This window comes from Apostichopus japonicus, chromosome 14 (genome assembly GCF_037975245.1).
Source record: "Apostichopus japonicus isolate 1M-3 chromosome 14, ASM3797524v1, whole genome shotgun sequence".
In the NCBI taxonomy this organism is placed as follows: Eukaryota; Metazoa; Echinodermata; class Holothuroidea; order Aspidochirotida; family Stichopodidae; genus Apostichopus; species Apostichopus japonicus.
Genome location: NC_092574.1, coordinates 10,545,525 through 10,564,105, shown reverse-complemented (window position 1 = coordinate 10,564,105; position 18,581 = coordinate 10,545,525). Strand labels below are relative to the sequence as shown.

The following is an 18,581-nucleotide window of genomic DNA, read 5'->3' as shown; positions in this document are numbered from 1 at the left end:
ATGTCAGAATTGATAAAAACTGAGAGAAACAATAAAAAATATGATTATTACAATTTATATAGATATACAGTATGCGCACTTCAAAACACAATGGGGACTTTTTCGTATTTTCCAGTTCTTTTTTACACCTACTAGCGTTAAGATGAATTATACTGCAAATTTTTAGAATGACTGTATATGACCCCTTCCATAGGAGCAGGTTTCTCCTTTATTTCTTACCCTGTTCCTTTATTTTACGCTCACTTTGATTACTCTATGGAGTACTACTGTGATACACTATGTGTATAAAGGAATTTTATATTTTTGAAGGATTTTGATATAAACATGAAGAAATGTGTATTCATATATTTGATTTTATAGTACACATCAGAATATGATCTCTTTTCAATGTACACATTTTGGGATGGATTTTGTGATTGCCTCCACTGTGCTTTTATTCATATAAATCCCTACATACATCTATACCTTATGATTCATATCATGCATTAAAATGTTTTCAATTATTAATTTAAATTTAAAAATTATTAATATTCATCTACGTCATCTATGTCACAGATGAAATTCGAGAGAGAGAGTGGAGAAAAAAAGAAAGAGGAATAGAATGGAAGGAACAAAGAAATGGGAAGGAAAAAAGAATGCAGAAGTTTTGTAATAATCAAATCTTATAAGCAGTCCATAAAATGAGACGGACTCTTGAGATTTCACTCTTGAAGCTGTCAAAAGGTAAAAAAGGGCTCCATTTTCCTCCAATTTTATAGGCCAGTTCAAACCTGTATTTCTTCTTGTTAATTGTCACCCAGAGGCTAGGAAGAGAGCCTAGTTTATCCACAGGTATTCCACATCCACTCAGCAGGGAAGGAACTAATGATAACAGGTATACTAATATATCAAACACTCTAGATTTAACAACTTAAAGGAAGCATGTCAGTGCGTGGGGGGCTTTTGAAAACTTTAAGGGAGGTCTACGCAAGTTCAGACACTGCTTTCCATATCTGAAAGAAATCTTCATTGTTTCTTTTCTGCTAATTTGATAGAGATACGTACAGGTGGTAAAAGCATCTAACTGCAGCTTTATTTTCTGAAGTGGGTATGCCAAAGGATCAGCGAATATTAACATGCGTAGAAGCACGCAGGTTTTCATTCCTCGACAAGATGCAAACACAAAATCCCGATGCTAACTACGACAGAGAAATCAAGTCAACTTATTTATCAAAAAGGTAAAAGAGTCTCATGTGCCAATTAAGGTTGTTGACGAAGATGTCCTTTCGCAGATATTCATGAATTTAGTGCACTCCAGCAGGTTTCTATTTACATGAGACATCGCATGAAAGCACCCAAACTCGATTCTTTTCTATCCAAAGTGGAAAAAGGATAAAAACAGGTAATACACAGCATGAGTACCTTCCAATTCTAACAAACACAGCATAGATACAGGATCTTGAATGTAACGGATATGAGGGAGGTAAGTCCCAAAATAAAAGTAATCTTCTTGTACATGTAATGCAAATAGAGAAAACCTAACTCGGAAAACTGGCATTCTAAACTGTAAAAGGGAAGAAAAGTTAACCCTCCCTCCCTCCCCGCCCCCCCCAAAAAAAAGACACAAAAGTTCAAAGGCCCAACCTAACTCTAAAGACAGGCAATCTAAGCTATAAAATGAGAAAAAAAAATTCAAATGCCCAAAATTTGAGTTTACTGTGACATAAAACTTGTCTATATGTATGTGTTCTATGCATATGTACTATGTTCCATTGCTGAATTAGCTGCAAATAACACACTATAAACCAGAATATTAAGTTTGTTCCTACATGTGTGCCTATATCCACTATAAAAACAAACATCTAATGCCGGTAATTTGACCTAGCTTCGAATGAGGTGTAACAGAAGTTTTAAACATCACCATCAATCCCAGAAAATACACACACACAGCTTGCTACCGTCGGTAATTAGACACTAGAGTACAGTCAATACATAAAGCTGCGGTCAATAAACACAGCAAAGTATACAAACGATACAGCGATGGACATCTCAGGTCCAGCTAAAGATAACAATTGAGGTATCACATTTCATTACTGTCTGCATTTTGTAGCAACACGAATAAAACGTCACTTGCAAGCAATGGAAAGTTAACTTTTTCAGATGGCCGCACGTGGTTTGGGGCGAGTCTTCAATGCCTTTAAGTTTGTTCCTACATGTGAGCCTGGGTCCACTATTCAAAACTCGAGATACATCTGTCAGTAGTACTACAGTGGGTACTGCAATGAAACACAACGCTGTGTTCATTTTTCTATGGTCCCTTTTTTATGTACTATACATAGCTGAATTACAATTACCACAATTAGACCAGAATGACCAGGTCCTACGATGACGAACATAAGGCTCAACAGATTACAGTTTCCTTTTAGTTTACAACTGATGTGCCTTTAACAAGCCTTCCTTTGAGTCCCGGGATTACCGGTGTCTCAACCTTTACTACCTCAAACAGGCTTTTATTTTTTTTCTTTCCTAGAAAACACTGTCCTCGTTTGGCTTTTTATTTATATTGAACATGAGGAAGCTTGATTGCACAGGGTATTCAGAGGCAACTATCACATGTCTTCATCAGGGATGGTGGGCTGGCAAAGCAGATTCAAGAAGCCAGTTTCATTGTTTTTTAAACACACATTCAAAACTTAATTAGCAATCACTTAACGAATTGCCCCTGGGATTGACATAATTGCACAGGGATATTTAGACAGCTTTATTGGTGTAGATCTAAGACGGAGAAGTGCTGAGAGTCCCTACTGGGCAATTTAATCTACTCAATATGAGGCTTTGAGGTTAGAAAAAAAAGAAAAGAAAAAAACAGGTCAAACTTCATTCCAATTCTTTAACTGTGAGGGTTAATCTTAAAGCATACGTGTTTGTATATATATGCAGTATATATATATATCGATATATATACACGTTTGGTTGATTGGTATACGTTATATATATACGTTGGTTGATTGATATATATATATTATATATATATATATATATATATATATATATATATAAATGTAAATATATATATATATATATGTAAATATATATATATAGTATAGTTTAGAAAAAGAACGAATGTAGGTTTACCTGGCCCTGCTTACGATTTGCTCAATGGTCTTTGAGGTTGATAAACTTTGCTTAACCTTAAAACAATAAAATTACCATAAAGGGTGTGTACAATAATAATAATAACAAAAGACCCACACATCCTTGCACAAGTAGATCCATATTACATAGCATTTTGGTATGTGCTATGCCATTAAAATGCCATGAAATCTCAGGAAACTGCTGAGAGTACCTATCTTTCAACCTCTCCCCCCTACCCCCCCCCCTACTTTGCAAGTTGTGGTTTAAGTCATTTTATTTCTATGTACACTGTTAAAAATCTAATCCTATCCTAAACAACTTGTAAAAAGATGTCAGTTGCCAAAAATTCAGAAAAATGACATACTGTATCGGGAAAACAATTTGTATCTGAGGAAATCAGTCTTTCTGAAATGTAGACCTAGAGCTCTGTAAACCAAGACTGTCAGTATTTATAAAGAGTGCAGCTCCCCACTGAGTTAAACCATCTGTGACGACCCAATGTGGTGATTGAATGTTATCTGCATTGTACGTCAAGGTTCATAAGGTCACGGTCTACCACAAAGACTCTTGCACACGTAGATGGAATGTTCTGAGCAGGTAACCCCTTTAGCCCGAGCTACAAACTGCCACACTTGTTATTGGAACCTGTCTGAATCCGACCGTCCTAATCTTGGAAATGTTGGATTGTCTGGTAGTGTGCAGTGCTTAAACGAGATAACCACTGATCAAGACTGGCAGTTTGACGTTGTGCAGACTCTGGGCACGTCTGACTCATCAACGAGTCCTGTCTTACCAGAAATGGCAGTCCCTCAGGTTTGCGACAGTTCATGACTTCAAACTAGGACACTTTTACAGAAAATAAGCTTGATCAACCTCCCTGTGATAAATTTTACCCCCCCAAGAAAACTCACGAATCGAGTCAAAATGCTGCATTAAAGATGACGATCTTATGGCTTATACAAAGATCTGTCAACATTAACTTGATGAAGCCTTTTCTTGTTGCTAGTTTGGCAGAGTTTCCAAACCTAAAAGAGTATTACTCAAATTGCAATCTGATCAAACTAAGCTGCTGAATCCCCTCCCCCCCTCCCCCCTCGTGCATTTCTCCACCTACTACTAAAGGGTTACTGACTGAGTAATTAATGAACCTGATTGAAATTGTTTGTGTCGCCTGGGTAATTTTCATATTTAGAGTTAAATGTATCTTCCAGCAAAATAGACTTTCAATAATTACGCTTGATGAAAATGAAAGTTGACGATATTGTGAAACATTGCTTGCCTCAAATATGACCTTTTACAGCGACAATCTTTCGGCTCTTCCAAAAGGGCTTGCACCGTGATGGCATATTTTACAATTTTTTTAAATTTTTAAGCGCAACAAGGTACTACTTGCAAAATGAGAGCAGACAATTTCGGATACTGTACGATGGAAAACAGGAACTGTTGACGGGTTCGGAAAACCTAGGAAGGATTCGTGAGATGGCCTGATCTTTACGTTGCTTGCAGCTGTGTGATACGGTGCCGTTTCCTGAAGCAAAATATCTTTCATATTTTTGATCCATGAATTTAGTTTCGTAGTGGGTGTTAATGATTGAGATAATTATTATGAGCATGTCTACAGCAATTTGATTCAAGTGACATGACAGTTGCAATTACTAACAGGTGAATTTTAATTTCCTTAAGGGCATTACCCCAATGGTAGGGGCACTGAAGGGTAAAGGCACTTTGCTGTCATTGCTGTTGACTAATATGATGCCTGGTTGTTTAAGGGTATTTAAAGGGTATTTAAAGGGTATTTTAAGGATACTTAAAGGGGAATGTGTTACCTGGTGATAAAAATAATCAAAAGCAGCAGAGTCGTGTAGCAATAACTCGTAAGAGTCCTTTGGTGGGAAGGTCATCCGATACAGACATCTCCAGTATTGGCTGTCTGGTTGTGATGAGACCTGCCAAAAAATGATCAAAATACAGATATTATAAATATGTACAAATTTAAAAAAATAATTAAAACATTAAAAACATTAAAATTTTAAAAATAAATCTGTAAAAATATCTAAAAAAATACAGATATTAAAAAGGTAGGTATGTAAATTATTATGTTACATTTTCCAAAAAACAAATTGTTGCCACATCTTACAGGAATTAAAAACATATATATATATATATATATATATATATATATATATATATATATATATATTTATATACATATCTATATATATATATATATATAGATATATATATATTTATATATATATATATATATATTTATATACATATCTATATATATATATATATATATATAGATATGTATATAAATATATATATATATATACATATCTATATATATATATATATATAGATATATATATATTTATATATATATATATATATATATATATATATTTATATACATATCTATATATATACATATCTCTGTAAACATGCATTTATCCTAGGGGGAATGTTTATTTATATTCAATTCTTTGTGACACAGATGCAATCCACTGTAACTTTACTTGAATGGTTTTCCAACTCTTCTATTTATATTGCAAATTTATACAAACCGACTTAAAACAATAATCTGAGATTGGTTTGGCAAGTTTTTTTTAAACTTTTCCAAGACTAATGCATTTCCCTAATTAATTGAAAGTGACGTTATGCACTTAATAAACCTATGACGACAAAACCCGATCATTTCACTTAATGAAGGTTAACGAATGAGACCTTCGTAAACTTTACGCTACTCTCAACATTTTATCACTCTGGACAGTTTTTCGTACAGTAAATAGTATTTATTAATATATTATTATATATTAATTTTGTTAGAAAAATGTTTATCTCATTAACATAATTGAATACTCCTACAGTATATATATGTTTCAAATGAAATTTGTCCAGCTACTGTAATTAAATAAGTTGTAATATATAGGACTTGCATATTGTATCCCATCAAGAGAATTGATGAAAAATAATTGAAAAACCTAGATTCATAGGAGTATTTAAAGTTTGGTTCTTAACCTCAATATTTCCAATATTCCAACATGGCTATATTATTACTGCACTTACTACTGCATTTGTAAGATTTAGTGAAACAGACCGATCTGCATGAATTTCATTTCGCTTCAGGTCTCTTCTGAGAGAATAATTGGGTAATTTTCCATTTTTGATACATTTTTAGTAGCCCGGGACCAACATATAAAAGGTTCAGTAACGCACTGTAATGTTTCATCCGAACCATCCCCTTTCTCATATTTCAAAGATTTTGAAAACTTCTCTGTTTTAAGCTTTGAAGTTTGAATCTTGACGTTACAGTAGGTCAAACCATGATTCACAATCGTCTGAAATGTTTCGTATAATTAATGTTATCAGAGTACATACACAGTAGGTCAAAGCTCTTTCCTGCTGCATTAGGTTAGTTTGAATTGTGAAAACATTCATGTCGATTAATGATAACATGAGAGAAATTATGTGCTCATTGCTTTATGTGAATAGGAAAAAGGAAATATGAAGACCATACTGTACTTGACCTGATAACAACATCTCAAATGAAATCATTCATTAAACACAAAAAGCTTCCTGGTTAATTGGTTAGTTTTAGCGACACAATGAAGAACCACTTACTCGGTTGAAGAACCACTTACTCACAGTTAAAAATTCATTAATACATGCAAATCAGTTTTGCACTTAAATGCCTAGCTGTGAAGTAATGGTTGTAATGGTACGTAATGGTTCATGTTCAAAACACTGTGAAACAACAAACTGTAAATGTTTGCCCTGTTTAGTGTTGTTCAGTAGTTATTTACACGTTAGAGTACTCTTGAGTTCAAATAAATACATATTTTACTTTGCATGTTTGTATAGTACAACCCTGAATGGAGAGGAGATAGTTACTGGGGTAGGGAAACCTCTCAGATCATACTTTAATTAAATACTAGATGGCTTATTGATGTTATGTAACAAGCACACATATATCACATGGTGCATGCACAGGGGTTGATCCAGGAGAAAGGCAGGTGGCCAAGTGGTGCAATCCAAGGTGTAGTTAGGTGTAGTAGGTCGTCTACATGCAAGTTAGTGCTGATACATACTGTACAGTCCCACATGGACATGTGCCTCGCGCAAACACAAGCAAGCCAGTAGTAAATTTAATACTCCATTCATGTTTCAATACGAGATAGATCTAGCCATTCATATCACTTACGATTCAACCAATCGTTGTTTAGTTATATGTTGATAGGTTACCATAGTCGGACCAGACTTTGTTCTACACGGATGCTAAATTGACAAGGGATCAGCGCCAATGCTGTTACACTAAATGTAAACTAACTTTGACGTATGGTAGAAAAGGCTCATGTATATACACTAACGAGACTTTTAATTTGATTTGACTGATGTCATTACAAAACAAGCTTTCATGTTGTCCTGTTATCATTCATTTCACCAAGTGAATAAATGGTCCCGCACCCCTGTTGTCTACCAAGGTAAAAAAAAAACCTCTAGGTCTGTCTTGGGAGTTTTCATATCCAATCAGGAAGTATAAGACCCCTTCCCAAGACGGCCTTTAATAAACATTCATGCCTTTATCTAAATCATGCCGTCGAAGTAAGAGTTTGGATCCCCCGCCCCCCCCACTATCCCTACCCCCTCTGGAACTTCAAATTCTTTGCACGTCACTGATCGAAAACTATTAGTCTACAGTTTGAAGTTATCATGATGGATTTCTTCTCCTAGATCTTTTAGAATAGTATTTGAGATTTCTCTCTGACAGAGATACTTTTTAGGGGTGAAGCAGGGAGGGGGGGGGGGTTGATTCATATGCTATGAGGAGAAAGAGAAGCAATCTGCAGGGGATGGAGTGATTTCACTACTTCCCGACTCTGACTAGCACTACATGTGACTATGTGTTTCCTTTGCCAAAGTATATGACCATTCAGTATACATAACAACATCCACAATGCAAACCAGAAAATTTCAATTTCATTTTAGATTTCTGTGTAACAGACATTAATTTCCTTTTCTGTTCTTTTCATATTCATTTTTATCTATAATGGAAACAAAAAGACTAAAGCAAAAAGAAGCCAAAGAGAAAGTAAGTGCATTTAGCAATAACTTTGATTTTCGATGAACCCAACTAGGACAGGTTGTTACTGGATGATAGGACATTATTAACTTGTCCCAGTTTCCTTTCTTTCTTTCCACCCTACCTTCTTTTCCAAGGTGGATATAAAAAGGGAAACAAAAACCACAAGAAAAAAAGAAGCACGATTAAGCAACAATTTTGATTTAAGACATCATTAACTCTGCACTTTGCCCCTATTTACATAAACTTAACTTGTTAGGTAATCTTTATATCATGACTAGTCCATAAGGTTTTGCTATTTCTGTGACTCTAACACATTAAAAGCATTCAGATGGCATTTTATCCTTCATGTAAAGAACTGCTGACCCAGGTCACTAACTGCCAGGGCTTGAAGTATGATGACCCTAACCTGCAAACTTGATGAGACAAGTATGCCACTTGATTGGACGTGATTTGAAGTGAGTGGTCAACTGTCTAGAATTTTTCGCCATGAGCAAGTTTGAATTTGATGACTTTACCAAATGTTTACTTTCAAATCGTCTTACACAGATGAAATATTAGTCACAAGTATCTCACACACTGGTCACATTTCAAAACAAACAGGTGTCTCTTGATCTTGGTCAAAACTAATAAAATAGAGTACCACAATATCCTCTCCACCGCCCCCCCCCCCCTGCCCTGACTGGATGGACAGGCTTTAGGAAATATAGCCAGTCATTTTTTGGTGCTTTTCTTCTCTTTCTTTGTTTTTTCTCCAAAGAAAACTGACTTTCTGTTGGACAAACATTAGATGTATGTAAGAAGGTATTTTTGATTCTTTCAATACTGTTAAGGCCAGGCCATTTATCATTGCTCTATGGCCTTGCTGGAGTTTTCTGAACTCTCAGATACAGCTCCAGTCCATTGAGTAAACACCCCGGTGATTACTAGCTTCACAATTCCCAAATGACAGTTTCCCCATTACATTAAGACCAATGTTGCAGTCGGCATGACAATGAAATACGGCTTGAACATATAGATTTGTGACTCAATTTCCAAGTTGCGCCAAAAACTTGGATTTCAAAATGGGCAAAGAACAAAACAAAAAGTGGAGAAAAGAAAAGAAGCAAAAAGGAAAACAAACCTGTCGTAATGTCATGTCTTCACATAGAATGTTGAACCTCTGGCGTGCATTTAACCGGACATCTTCTGTCACCAGAGCGAAATGTTGATGTCTCTCTATGCCTAGCTTCGTTGATATATTCTCTAAAACAACCTGCCACAGCAAAATTAATTAATAAATAAATTAATGGAATTAATAAATCAGGAAGACAAAGACGAACAACGACACTTGAGAGAACAAAATAGATAAACTGAAAAATGAATAGATGGTAAAGGAGGTATGTCAGTAATTGGAAGGGGGACTCAAAAAGTACTTAACATACTTCAATGATTACAACTAGTGCTAGTCAAGTGTATTTTCTTGGGATGTTGTGCACTGAAACGTGGCTGTGTTTGGTAACGAATGGAGATCTGTGGTAGACAATTGTCAGGAAGGTGGCAGCCGGTGAACATGATATTTGACGGTATGACAACACAGAGCTGTATGGAGGAAAACCAGAGGCGAAGCTTCAGGAGGCATGACAAATACTGAGAGAAAAAACGATGGCCCTTAGTAGCTAAATTGACCTAATGGGCTATAGAAAGTTCACCTGGTGTGAGTCCATCCAGGAGGCATAGCATGTCCCACCAAAAGTGCAAAGGGGTTCTGGTGATTGTCTACTTATCCTCACAACTTCACTATTTCAGGTTTTGAGAGAGATTCAGTAGGGTAATAGTCTTAAGTACCCTCATGACCTCACTATTGCAGGTTATGAGAGAGGCAGGATAATAGTCTATCTATCCTCACAACCTCACTATTGCAGGTTATGAGAGAGGTAGGGTAATATTCTACCCATCATCACAACCTCACTATTGCAGGTTATGAGAGAGGTAGGGAGAAATATTCTACCGATCGACACAACCTCATAATTTCATGTTATGAGAGAGGCAGGCTTATGATTCACCTTTCCTCACAACCTCACTATTTCAGGTTTTGAGAGAGATTCAGTAGGGTAATAGTCTTAAGTACCCTCATGACCTCACTATTGCAGGTTATGAGAGAGGCAGGATAATAGTCTATCAATCCTCACAACCTCACTATTGCAGGTTATGAGAGAGGTAGGGTAATATTCTACCCATCATCACAACCTCACTATTGCAGGTTATGAGAGAGGTAGGGAGAAATATTCTACCGATCGACACAACCTCATAATTTCATGTTATGAGAGAGGCAGGCTAATGATTCACCTTTCCTCACAAACTCACTATTGCAGGTTATGAGAGAGACCTACTGTACAGTAGGGAGCAAAATTCTACCGATCCTCACAACCTCATAATTTCAGGTTATGAGATCTTTGGTTGTTTCAGTCTTAAGATATCTGCTAAAAGTCACAGGAAAGGTCTAAGAGCAGTATGTTCACCCCTCCTCCCCTCTGTAGTGATGAGTCATAAACTGCATGCATGATCAGTTTATTATCTGTAGTGATGAAACATCACCCGCATGCACAATCAGTTTATTATGAAGATTGTAAGAGGCCACATCAGAAATATCAAATGCTAGAATCTATTGCAGAGCAGGGAGATAAGAACACACCAAATCAATGGCATGGCTATAAGACACAACGGACTGTGGGCATCACTAAATAACTAAATATAACAATTTAATTGGACCTCAAGCCGTAAACTCCTGAAAACAACAATTTTCCAAGTCCTGACAAGATAAATCTAGAAGCAGTCTTCACAATATGGAAAAGAACCTGAACTTCAATTCTTTGTGTTTCACTGCATATTGATCGTGTGAGATGTGCGTTTGGGGAAAACCCATCTCGACCCATCAAAATCGAACCACGGTCGATCGGAGAAGAATTGCATAACATAGACAACCGGAACAAACATATTCCTAAAACAAACTAAACCAAGAAGCTTCTAGCACACAAAACAGACAACTCAAAACAGACACAACACTTACACCCTTCCACTTCAGAGATGATCCTGTGAAAACAAGCATGCTACTAAAGCCAAGTGTGGCACAAAAAGGGCACATATTGATGGGCTAATTTTACAAAATAATGGTAGACTTTAAGTTGGCTATATGTAAATTCCCTCTTGTGAACTCCCCCCACCGCCCCCCCCCCCCCCTTAAGAACTACCTCTGATTTTAATGAATGCCAACACTAAGTCCTTTGTCAAACTGAAAACCCATCAGATGCACGGTAAGGGTCTTGAATCTATTTTAAAATCCAGTAAGACTGAAATGGTGGATAAAAAATATTCCCTTTGCTCCATTCTTCACGGTGAAATTTGGGGATAAAGGAGCAAATGAAAGAATTTTTTTTCATAATATATATTAAACTAATACCGATTTTTTTCTCCCCAGCTGGTGCTTGTCTGATTATGTTCGTCTAGCAGTGCGTCATTGGATGTAAATACTAAATATTACATCAGCCTACTAATTGGATGAGTGCATTAATGCATGCACATAGGTATGTACTTAAAGGTATTGTACAAGTTAAAAGGAGAATGTCACATCTGACAAAAAGAGTTCAATCCATCAATAGATTAATCAAATCCGTCAACGACATTTATAGAAGAGGTCGCTATCAAATGTTTGAATACTGCACAAATGGGTCGCCCCCCCAATGCCCCTCCAAGCAGTTGGTCCTTGCAGCCCAACCATGCTTGTGATGCTTCTGCAACCCCCTGAAATGGAACCGGGCTATAATCTCGCCAAAAAGAAACATACTTTTCTCAGCTGATTATTAACACAACCAATCATCTCTTTCATTATAGGCTGTGTGGATTAACTTCTCATTTAGAATGATAAGACAGAGTTAATATGTATACTGTATGTATGCTTACCTTCACTGTAGTGTTACCATCATATCGGAAAGACTTGGTTTGACCATTCTCAAGATAAACTTTAAGGATGTTCGGAAGATACGATAAGCTAGCTGGTACCTTGTGCTGTGAGGGGAATAGAAAATGAGACAACCACTATCAAATTAAACCTGTATTCATACCATATTAGAAACTACTTACAGGGAACACAACTGACTGCTTACACAAGTCATTCTAGAATGCTGCAGTGAAAATAAGGTACTGTTCTGCAGCCCTTCCAGAACCCTTTGTCATGGAAACGAGCATTAATTACCGAATTATTAAACGATTACGGTTAATAATAAAATTCCCTTTTTCATCCCTCAGACATTTTTCTCCACATTACTTTCACCGTAGGTAAACTGTACAGTAAAAGCCCAACTTGGCAATTCAGGAAATTTGTAAATTTGTCTTTATCGCTCCTTCAGAAATTGAAATTTCCATTTTTTCAAAAACTGCAAGTATTACCTGAAAAGACAACTTGACTAATCATACTGATATCCTACATTGGTCAACTAAATCAGCCTCACTATCAAAATTACTCTAAAATCTGTGCAAAAAAGCTGCCTGAAATAGGCGGGGGATGGGGAGGGGGAGGGATTGTTACAGGTAATCTTCTAATTCTAAGTGTATTATCCTTCCTTAAATTGTCAGCGCTCTAAATACTGTAAATAATGGAATTACGGTTTAACCCCTTCGGCAAAAATAAGAAGAGGGAGGAGAAAAGAAAAGAAAAAGGGCAAAAAGCAAACACTAAATCAGCCCCAGTTTCCTTTGTTGTTCTTTTTTCTTTCTACTTGAAACCAATTAGATCACCGGGGGCAATTTCTGACCTCTCAAATTGAAAGACAAAACACCTATTACGCACTGCTTCTTGGAAACTCCCACACGGTAATCCTGTCCCTGTTTCTACCGGATAAATTACAGTAGGATGTTGAGGCTTACCAATATTTACTGGCCAGATCAAAACATTGGAAAACCAGAGTAAAGGGCATTTACAGACTTACTTATAAATAGTAAAGTCTCATTTTTTTTTCTCTCCTTGAAATTGTAAATTTTTACAAATGTTTAGGTAGAGCTCTCTTGTGATGCGGCCTGTGCTCAGAATGCTTTTGAAAAATGTATATTTTCTTTGAGAAATGAGCATACTCCTCTTGGGATGCAAAGATCTGCACATATTTGAAGAATTTAACCAAACATTTTCAGCTTATTTGGGACGGATATATGTCTTTGACATACTATGTCAGCACAACAAACCACATGTTGCCAATAATACAGTACTTAACTAAGTAATTTAAGTAGTTCATTTTACGACGCTAACAGCGACCAAGAATGTTGGAGAAGCCCGGAAGGGCTTAAGGATTACAACTTTCCACGTCGGGTTGCCTTCCAATTCAACATTTTAGATCATATTTGGAATCTTTTCAATTTAGAAAGTCCTGGGAAAACCGTAGATTGTTCTTGGATGAAAAACCCACCTTACTATGACCCGGCCGGGGATCGAACCCGGAACCTTCCGATTGCTAAGCCTCATTACTTCAAATGCCACCACTTTTATCTACTCGGCCACATCACACAACCAAAGGAGACTGTGTTTTTTGCTGAGTACTCTTAATTTACCTGCAGCACAATACATTTAAGCACATCTACACAAGTTTCGAGTGAAGTTCAATGGCCCACCCACAGGGAATATTATTACCACCCCCTGGCCTAAATTTGATAAACCTGCACATGGAGCAAATAGCCCAATTAAATCCTATTAAAAATTTATATAATGTATGTTAATATCAGCAGAATCAAAAGAAATATCTTGCTTTAGGTAGGCACTGAGCACCTGCAGTTGATCCAATCAGCTACCAACGAATGTGGACTGGTAAATAATAGAATGATTGATCAAAGATGATTGTCAAACAAGGGCACAACTTAAAGTAAGACTTTTTTTCATAAACAAGAACAACCATGGGTTTCAGAAAAAAAACAATCTGTTATCTCACAAAAGGATCTGTATGGTATTTGCATATATTTAAAAGCTGTTTTGGAAAGCCAATCAGTCGACCCATTGCGATTCCTGTGATTTTAGCCCAAACATTCCTATTATTTTTAGCCCCTTTTCACCAATGACTTGATGACGTACACGCAGTAAATTTGACGATCAGAAATTTATATATTTGACGAGTAAAAGGAGATCATTTCCATTTCGTTCCTAAAAACAATAAAAGTTATAGCCAAGATGACTGTTAAGAATTTGTTATTTATAAATTTGATGACACTTTTTTGAGGCTCCATGCTCCTTTTTGTTTTCTATTGCAAATAGATTATGCAATTTCTTTTTGGCAAATACAATAAATGTAGGCTTGTAAATAGATACTAAGTAGAGAGGCACTTAATCAGGCAGGTTGCATCTACTGTCCAGTAATTAAAACCTGAGCATTATTATTTTAACTATTAATCCCAGTAGTCTGAAATCTGACAGGAGGGATGTTGACAATTTACAAAGTCCCTTTCTAATCCCAAATCAACATGTATCTAAGCTTGCACGGTTTCGTGAAAACTTACAACCGGTTTTTCTCTAGCAAAAAACCGAATCTGGCTCAAAAACCGGTTTTTTTTCCACCTCCCGAATTGCATTGAAAACATCCAAATCTCGATCGCTAAGATGCATATTTTTGAAGCTTTACCAACAGCGGTTTCAACTCTGTTTGTTCGCAGTAAAGGGTTAAAAACAAGGAGAATAAATTCAAGAAATGTTACTGCCTTCATGACTCTCATTTTATAACCCACGTTAACTAAACTGAAGTAAATATGTCGAAAAGAAATGTGTTAGTGAAATTTTTTCTTAAAGTTTTAACATCACGTACACCTATCGTTTGTCTTGTGTTAACTGTACTTCACGAAGTTCAAATTCGTGTAAAATATCACGGTCATGTTATATTATATTATATGTTATATTTTCGGAGATGAGGGCCGAGCGTAAACCCCATTATGACCAATTGGAGATCGTAAAAAAAAATGCTTTACAATATGATTGGTCCAATATATTCAGTAGTGGCTCACAAAGTGGTCGAATGTACCAAATTGCACGAGGCTCTAGCCATGTTCGCGGGTGGTATCTTGGCGGTAAAAAAAATTCTCTTCAAGGAGTGAAGAGAATTTACAGTCTACACTTTCAAGTACAAGATGAAAAACATCGCTGGCAAAAGCGGGGATTAGATTGGCAAAGAATATAAATTGTTAACGTTTAAGTTGAAAACATGTGTTCATCAACGTAAACGAAAAACAAACTGAGAGACGCCTTGTCTGATAACTGATAAGAAGAAATGTTGAAAGGAAACTCACAAAGAAAATACAATCTATTAGCGTAGAAAGGAGAATTGTCCCAACAGCAACATCTGTAATTTCCAGCCATGTATGCAACATTTTTACTCCTTTAATATTCCTTGGCTCAAGCCTGACGCCAGGTCTCTTGTGAATGATGGACTGTGATTGTTCTCATGTTACTTGTTGCATCTTAGTTGTTAAACTCAGAGCCCCCCCCCGTGATTGTTACTTGTTGCATCTTAGTTGTTAAACACAGAGCCCCCCCCCCCGTGATTGGTAATGTTACTTGTTGCCAGTGTTCGACTTATGGCCCAAAAATTGCATAGCAACAAATTTCGACAATTGCTATACAATTTTTTTGTTGCATAGCAGTTCCCCGATATTGAATAGCAGTTTTGAAATTACCACAAAACGGACCAAATGTTGGCGATCAATGTCTTAACTAGAAAATGTGTGTTTATTATTATTATTTATACTAGTGTTGCTACGATAATCGTTTTCAATATCGGTATCGGCCGATATTTGCAATATCGGCAGCATATCGGTATCGGTAAAATTTTGCCTAATTGCTGATAACAGCAGACCGATATTGAACTTTTCTTTTTAACAGCAGAGCTACCTGTACTTATTTATACTTGCAATGATTTGTTAATCTGCCCAAGACGATCCATTTCTTTGGCGTCAGTTAAACTCAAATTCATTTTCGATTAATATCCATGGAAACCTGACTCTCCGTAACATCTAAAAACACGTCTACGGCGCGCGAATATAACCAATGACCTTCGCGAACCTTGGCCTACACACAGCATTAGTGCAGCATATATACACTGTACTAACCATTCATTTCCTCAAAGGCCTCCGTGAAAACCTTGAACACGATGCATACAGTAACTGCACAGTTCAGCAGTGTTGGAAAACCTTGTTCAATTTCCCGTGAACACACTGCCGATTTCCCGCCGGTGTTCGCCTGCCTAGCACGCGTAAAGTGCGAGCATAAAGGCGTGGTGTCCAGGGGCCCGTCTTAGGGCTATGGTGGGGTCATGGGGTAGAACCCCTCGTGGGGATCCTGGGGGAGAAAGCCCCCGAAAATTGTTGTCATTTTTTGCGATGTCTGGCGATGAAAAAATTCGCAGTTGAGGATGCAAAATACTGACAACTTTTTTTATTTAAATTGTCACGAAACTGATGAAAATTTTAAAATGACAAGTTAAAGTAGCTATATTATGTCATAAAATGAAAAGCGATTTAATCTGTCTTTCAATCTTTAAAAAGTGCAACTTACAAAACTTCCGATATTAACAACAAACAACGTTCAGCAAAGCCCCGTTTCTAGACTGCCTAACAATGAATAGCGTGCACTATGCGTACATTTTTACAACTGCAGTGTTTAACCCTATACCCAACTACTGTACCACGGTACATGTGCTGCGAATTTGCCCAGGTACCTTCCCAACAACTGTGAGCTCATCCCCTGTGTAACACCTGTTTGTTAACATTTTTTTGGCACGTTGCCAGGGAACCTTTTAGTTACGTGAGATCCGTAACCGCCGAGGTGGTTAGGCTATTTGCTTTACACTTAACCATGGTAGGATATTATTTTTTCAGGTTTTTTTTTTCGCTATACGGTCAGGTGAATAAGTTGTACATTGAGTATAAACTCAATAAATTATAACTTCTACATTGTGATCGACAGTTCGTAAGTTAAGGTTTGAGTGTTTGCTCCCAAATCTGACTAGGAATTTGTATCGCACAAATCGGCACAATGTGCGATGCTGATTTGGAAACGTCTCGCAAGTTTGTCGTTTTGGATCGCATTTTGCGATGCGATACCGGAAAAATCGAACACTGCTTGTTGCATCTTAGTTGTTAAACTCACAGAGCCCCCCCCCCCCCCGCGACTGTACATGTCGTATGGTATTGTGGATTGCGCAATGTACCTTTGAAGTTTTAACGTTTATTTTTTGAACACGAGCTGTGATCAATGTGTTTGAAAAGATTTTCTCCATATACTCTACCAATAAATTGAAGTTAAATAATAAGAACAACACAAGGAGGACAAACACGTTGGATATAACAATTTACTTTGAACTGCATCTCGTCATTTGAGTGTGTACTTCTCACAACTACTAACGTTGGCCACCAAGGTCAGTTCAATACTACAAGGTCACCTAACTGATGCACGCATATAAGGGCTGCATAGCCTAATGTTAGGCCTAGCTATCCACCCTCAAGCACTGGTTATGGCGTGTGCCGATCGTAGCTGACAATGTCGTCTATCAGAAAAGCTTTCTCTTGTTGCAATTTACTTTCATATTGCAAAAAAAAAAACGGTAAATAGGAGAAACCAAAGTCAACAAACTCTGTTTTTTCCAGTTTTTGCAATTCAAATTTCGGTTTTTACCGGTTTTTTCGGTTTTACGGTTTTCTTAAAATAAAAAATAGTACCGAAATTCGGTCGGAAAAAACCGGTTTCGGTACTAAAACCGGTTTACCGTGCAAGCCTACATGTATCATACATGCATGCATGCAAATTTTTAACAAGTTTTTCACTTTTCTGGCTGAAATTCAAACCCCTTTTCACTTTTGCTCCAAGGCTTTCATCAAAGTTCGCATCCTATAAATCTACATTCTACCTTTGTGGGAAGATAAATTTCTAAACATTTCTTGGGGCAAATTTCGCTGTTAACTGCTTAACCTGACGCGACCATGTCAGCAGGCAAAGAGTAGAAATCAATCAAGATTTTTTTTTTTTTAAATGAATGATAGGAAGGCTTTACAGCTGAGAAATATTCTTGCCACAAGGTGTGTGTTCAACTTTGCCGTGTGCAATGAGAGTTGAGGAAGTATTTCATCGAATCAGTTTATCGCTCACCTGACAGGTAAGATTGTGAGAACACTAAGCTTTAAGATGTTACTCCCCAAAAAATAATATCTTTAAACATGAGTGACAAAGGGTGTGCATAAGGGTGGGGGGTGGGGGGGAGGGTGAACAGGTATAACTTAAAGCAGTAATTTCACTTTTATGTTAGGAGACAAAACAAACCCCATAATGAACTCTATACAGTCAGTATTTGTTCTTTGTTCTTTCTATTCTCTGTGATATCTGATC

At 36.8% G+C, this 18,581-nt stretch overlaps 1 protein-coding gene across 5 annotated transcripts in view; it reads right to left on the bottom strand.

The window, feature by feature from the left end:
• LOC139979458 (uncharacterized) overlaps positions 1–18,581 on the bottom strand; it is a 70,907-nt gene that overhangs the window by 24,897 nt on the left and 27,429 nt on the right. For all 5 annotated transcript variants that reach the window (XM_071990256.1, XM_071990259.1, XM_071990257.1 and 2 more), the window contains 3 exons: positions 12,137–12,241; positions 9,321–9,452; positions 4,941–5,060 (listed from right to left, as the gene is read on the bottom strand). In XM_071990256.1, the coding sequence (XP_071846357.1) occupies positions 4,941–5,060; positions 9,321–9,452; positions 12,137–12,241 (357 nt within the window). The remainder of the gene's footprint in view (positions 1–4,940; positions 5,061–9,320; positions 9,453–12,136; positions 12,242–18,581) is intronic.